Source organism: Salarias fasciatus, chromosome 23 (genome assembly GCF_902148845.1).
Source record: "Salarias fasciatus chromosome 23, fSalaFa1.1, whole genome shotgun sequence".
NCBI classification, from domain to species: domain Eukaryota; kingdom Metazoa; phylum Chordata; class Actinopteri; order Blenniiformes; family Blenniidae; genus Salarias; species Salarias fasciatus.
In genome coordinates, this window is record NC_043766.1 from 6,273,559 (window position 1) to 6,279,587 (window position 6,029).

General features: G+C 38.7%; 1 protein-coding gene across 2 annotated transcripts; it reads right to left on the reverse strand.

Moving 5' to 3' along the window:
- Positions 1 to 439: 439 nt before the first annotated feature.
- On the reverse strand, positions 440 to 5,020 carry nmu (neuromedin U). Of its 2 annotated transcripts, XM_030083558.1 has the most exons (9): positions 4,855 to 5,020; positions 3,381 to 3,430; positions 3,247 to 3,294; positions 3,104 to 3,157; positions 2,901 to 2,930; positions 1,804 to 1,878; positions 1,079 to 1,132; positions 950 to 991; positions 440 to 589 (listed from the first exon to the last, which is right to left on the reverse strand). In XM_030083558.1, exons 1-8 carry the CDS (start codon positions 5,000 to 5,002, stop codon positions 956 to 958), a joined length of 495 nt encoding a protein of 164 aa, XP_029939418.1. In that variant the 5' UTR covers positions 5,003 to 5,020; the 3' UTR covers positions 440 to 589; positions 950 to 955. The 2 variants fall into 2 exon arrangements, with proteins under 2 accessions (XP_029939418.1, XP_029939419.1); XM_030083559.1 differs by lacking the exon at positions 2,901 to 2,930.
- Positions 5,021 to 6,029: the final 1,009 nt, after the last annotated feature.

Here is a 6,029-nt window from a genome sequence, read left to right on the forward strand (position 1 = left end):
GAGAGTAAATGAGTTATGAGAGTTTATTTTGCTTGTTCTTTTTCAAGTCTTTGTTATTCTCACTGGTGACATGATACAAAGATTGTAAATTCATATTAAAAATGTACTTTCAATAGCAGCAATATTATTATTGGTAATGCAACATTTTTGTATTGAGTCAAAGCAACATTTTGTATAATATTAGACGTCAGCTAAGTTCTTCCTATTTTAAACCGTGGCACTTCTTAAAATGGATTCCGTTTTCCCTCTTTGCCCCCCACATATCTGGGACTTTCAAGCTTCTCAAGCTTTACAGCTTACAGCCACCTATTTCATCATTCATCTAAACATTTCCAAATATTACTATTGATAATGTGTTATATTTACACATGTCAAATCAATCACAGAAGCTGCAGTTTTAATGTAATTGACTAAAAAAAAGAATTGGACAAATGAATAGTATTTTAATGGTTATTCTTTGTGTACATTCCAACATCACTGTACAATAGTGGCAGAGGACAGTGGTTGGAGTCTGGATCACTGGGCCGTGGTGCAGCAGCTCGGGTCTCGGGGTCTGTCTTCTCTGTACACTTTGATTCACGGGTGGAGCCTTTAAAGCACATTGAAATGCATTAGTGACATTGCGGAGCATCACTGAGGCTGCAGCCTCATGCATGCGCGATGACGGCAGCACAGATCTACAAAACAAAAATGAAACAGGGATGCATGAACATAATAAAAATAAAAATGTATTCATATGTGATCACAACTCAAAATCAAGATACTACCTCTAACTCTGAATAATACTGGCACTATCTGGATTTCTGAAGTATTTTATATGACATTACAATAGTTATTTGTTGATATCACTGTTGAGAAGAATGCATTCAATATATCTCAACTGAAATGCAGTCCCTTTATCTGCCCAATCTTGTTTATCTTGTCCAGAGATGAGTCACTGGTTTCTTACCTTTGATTATTCATATTCTAAGAATCGTCTCCCATTTCGTGGCTACAAGTGGAAACACAATTGTTTGAGAGGATCTCAGTTTGATTTCACTTCTTCTTTTAATTCCCTGGCAAAAAGAGCTGTTCATACCCGATAAAGGAAAAAGCCTCTGCTCTGGATTCCCCCGGGTCCCTGTAGTTCAGCCTGCAGAGAAATAAAAATTAACAGTCTAATCTTCAACACAATCACAACTGGCATTTTCTCCCATGCACACATTCTCCTCTCCCCCAACAATGTCAACAACACACAGATACACAGACACACACACACCTGGGTTTTCCAAAGTAAACAATCTCCATGTTTTCATCCCACAAATCCTCTGTGTTCATTTTGCGAATGTCAGTGCTTGACAGAAATAAGGGATAAGGTCACCTGTGAGTCGACTGCACTAATTTTAGACCATAATTACCCTCAGCTTGCGAGAGAACATCTAATGTAGACTGAGCTCATTCAGCACTATTGACACGGACTCTCAGAAGAGGAGGAAAATCTACTGCAGAATGGACGACACATAATTCAGTATCAACATTTGCTGCAAACAGCAAATGCAAAAAACGTCAGTGCACAGCAGTTCATTAAGCACGTCATATTTGTGTTGTCTTCTGGTTATTGGCCCTCTACATATGGTCCTGGTGTTGTAAAGTCATCTGGAAGCCTTGTGATAAACACAGTGAAAGCGTCATCAAACACACCGGCCAAAAAGGAGAGTCTGATGACAGTTTGTCTCACTGGTGGTGTTTATGACAACAGAGCAGGCAAAAAACAAAGTAAACATAAAAATGGAAACTGGATGAACTGACATGAATGATACATACGTCCATGGAGAGTCCTCTCTCTCTTCTGGTATGGAGCTGAGATGCGAGATTCAGAAGAGGATGCAACTGAGTGGTCTGAGACACGCACACACACACACACACACACACACACACACACACACACACACACACACACACACACACACACACACACAGCAAGACACAAAAATGAATGGGACGACTGAAAAAGTGTACTTAATGTGAACTGTAAAAAACACAAAATTCATTTCCCCTTATCAGAGGAAAGTATGTAGCACAGAAGTGTAAATGAAAGATAAATGTTTGTCAGTGAAACCTTTCCAGTTATTAAAAATGTTTAAAATTAAGTTTGTACACAGATACATTAACATTTACAGTCTTTAATATCACAGAAATGAAGGTAAAGATAAAATGGAACAGTTTACATTTTATTGACGGATTATGTTGTGTGATGAAGAAAAGGTTTGCGGGGTATGTTTCTTTTGATGATCCGGAATGAAGAAAAAGGGAAATCCTATTTTAAATGGAAAGCATTTTTTCTGAGAGAAAGTGAGAGAGAGAGTGAGAGACAGAAAGGGAGAGAGAAAGAGGGAGAGATAAAGAGAGAGAGAGAGAGATGTGCAATTTTTCTTTTAAAACATTTTCCTCCTCTTTTTCAAAATTTGCACAAAAAAGAGGCAAAGGAATTTATGGAGTCACAGTGTTCCGTGGCGTGAAAAAATCCTTAGGGTCAGACTTAATGGAAGAGCTCAGGACATCGGGGTCATGCATGTAGGCTCCTGTCCAAGTACCTGCTTGCATGCATGTGATTCTTGACTATTCATATATATCTGCATGCATTCTGGTTTGGGATGTGACATGTAGACACTCCTCTTGCTATTAAGCAACATACCACAGCATTGCACTTCATCTTTAGCTTACTTACCCTGCCCTGACTCAAGACAGAACCCTGTGGTCTAGAGTAATGAAATAAGAACTACACATACAGACACATGACACTGTACACACATGCATAGTTAACTCAAATATGTGATGTTGTGGCACATGGCTTTATCTGTCCTGAGCTGACAATCATGTCAGGAAGAATCATCTACATGATTATTCAAACTTTTACTCACCCTTTTACTATTTTCTCGCACTTTCATTTCCTGAATAGACGACAAACTGTTGTCAGAAATGTGGGTTTTGTGTAAATGATCAATAATTATTGTTAAATTAAACCACTCTTTAATGAATCTGTGCTAAATATGTTCAATGAGGAAATATAACTTATGTGATTTTGCAATTGAAGACCATGGGACCTGTTAAAAATTTTAGGTACCTTTGACTTCTGAACCAGCATCATGCCACAAAGTTCTTGTACGATATCAGCTGCCTGGAAAAATGATCATAGAAGTAAAAAAAAAAAAAAAAATGTCACATTTGTTTACAAGCAAAATTGTCAGTCCATCAAATCACACTCACCCAAAACTGCATTTCTGCAGTGAGGTAGGATGAGCATGCAGCTTCTATCTGTGAATAAACGCAGACATTGATGGAGCGCACCAACAGGCAGGACGGAGGAGAAAACCCAGGTGAGAAACAGACATGCTGCATACCTGGCTGAGGGGTCGATGTGTTGTGGCCTGCTGGAGATCTATGGGAGCATCTTTAGTGTCATGCAACACAGGAGGACACATTAGACAGAAAGGACCTTGACTGAAATGACTATATCAAAAGTCGAAGTGCTCACATCTGAACACAATACACTTGTGCAGGTAGAACAGTAATAACACATGATTGCACTGTATAAACTGCGAGTCAGCAGTGATAATAAATGACATCTCCCATATGCTTCGGCATGATTGCAGAGGGAGTCCATTAGCAGAGAAGCTTTGCTGGAGAAGATGGAGGGAATTATTGTCCAACACGTTGATGCAAGATTACATGATGAATAACAGCTTTGGGAAAAGAACACAAAAATTTAGAAAAACAAAAAGACGCTCTTCTGCTTATGGAAACAGCCTTCCATGAAATCATAGATCTGCTGCTTGCATTGATGACACTGATGTCAAATCCTAAAACCCACAAGCCAACGCAGTGATCACTTTGGCATCAGGGGGAGAAGTGACTGTCAGTCTACATCCACGCATCTCTCAGTCACTTGCGACTGCATGTCAGTCAGTGGACACATAGCAGCGGAGGCTGGCATCCTTGTTTGTTTTTGTCAATCTCTGTTAGCTAGTTTGAAATCAAAAATCATTTGAAACAGTAGATACAAAGTGACAATAACCAATAATACACTTCTTCTGGTATGACAACAATAATTATTTTCACATTTATGAAAAAACTGAGTCCTTCTCAAAACATTTGACTGTCAAAAACTTTTGATATCCATGTTTGTTTTTTCTTCGGGACCATCTGGGTGTATTTGACGAAGGCTTGAAAGATCAGTGTGTTGTTAATGTTGCAACAACAAATCACCAACAAAGTAAAAAAATGTTTTATATAATCTTATCTTTCTAGTTATGTATAAATTGTTGTGTAGTGAAAGTGCTATATTGGTTAGTTATTTTTGTTATTCTTTTGTTGTCCTTCTTTGAATATGGTACATGCATAATAATCTATCTATCTATCTATCTATCTATCTATCTATCTATCTATCTATCTATCTATCTATCTAACTGATCATTACATCATTAAAATTCTCAAAGTAAAACATATGAATATCTTCTCATTGGAATTGCTGAATCACAAAATTAATATTATTTACACATTTATTTATTTTATTTTATTTACCTTTGTGTTATGTGGTAAGATTGTCCAGGCTCCCTATAATTAATTAATTAATCAATACTTTCCCCTGTGTTTTTTAATCAACAGTGACAATTAATTTAAGAATGCAAACATCAGATATCATTTCACAGATTCTTACACAGTCGGTTTAGAAGAAGATTAAATAACATTTGCATCACTTTACATCCATAATGTCAAAAAGTTTTCTTCCCTCTAACGATCTTTTAAATAACACAACGTGTTTTTAAAGGATGCATAAAAAGAGTGAAAAGAGAGGTGAAATATGTGCGAACTTACTTTGACAGGGAGGTGTGGTGAGGATGAGCAGCGCTGCCACGGTGATGCTGGCGGTGCTGAGCGGACTCATGGCGCTTCTGTTCGGGCTGTGCGGGCTGCGGGATGCTCCGTGCTGCGCAGGCTGGCTCTGGCTCTTCAAGATCCTCATCTCCCTCTCTGCCTGGCCTTTCTCCTCTTTTGTTTTGGTTTTATAATGACTTCTTGCTCTTCTGACAGTTTCTGTCTCACGTCAGAGAAATATGAAGGCTCGTGTCACACGCCCGCCTCGCGCGCTGACACTTCACTGCGTCAGTGGGTCCGCGTGCGTGCGCGAAAAGTTGATAGATTGGATCAACAGGTCGGAGGACGCGCGGTTTGAGCGGGGGAACAAAGCACTAAGAAAGATGAAGTTTGGCTCCAGGACATTAAACAGGCTTTCCTCGTGCTTTCATTGTCTCATTCGTTAAATAGCACAAAACCAGCCTTGCAGCGCTCATGCATAACAGCAATTAACGGACCTATAATGTTGTTGCAGGTATTTGCATGAAATATGCCATTTCTGGGGCTTTGATCTTAGTGAATAAACATCTTTTTCAGAGAAGCTGACTTTCAGTGTTTTGTTTAAGATCTAAAATTTGAAACTGAGCCATTTTGTGTGGTCATCAGCAAAACATCCTTCTACCTGTGTGTTGGAAAAAAGTTATTTCACGCTTGAGCCACGCTGTAATGACCAGTGGAAGGAAACAATTAATTGTGACCGTGAGGCAGTCTTGGGCTAGATATTGCCTAATCAGTTTTGTTACATTTAAGAAAATAATATCCCATACCACTATTCAACATAGTGCTATTATTTTCTTATTTTAAGTCTGTAACACACACACACACACACACACACACACACACACACACACACACATATATATATATATATATATATATATATATATATATAGAGAGAGAGAGAGAGAGAGAGAGAGAGAGAGAGACAGAGAGAGACAGAGACAGAGAGAGAGAGAGAGAGAGAGAGAGAGAGAGAGAGACAGAGAGAGACAGACAGAGAGAGACAGACAGAGAGAGACAGAGACAGAGAGACAGGCAATATTATGTTTAACAAACAGGTTGTTGGAACAATCTAGAGGCACCATTAAACAAAGACAATGCTAGAACTCTAGAACTGTGCAAGAAATCCCACACAG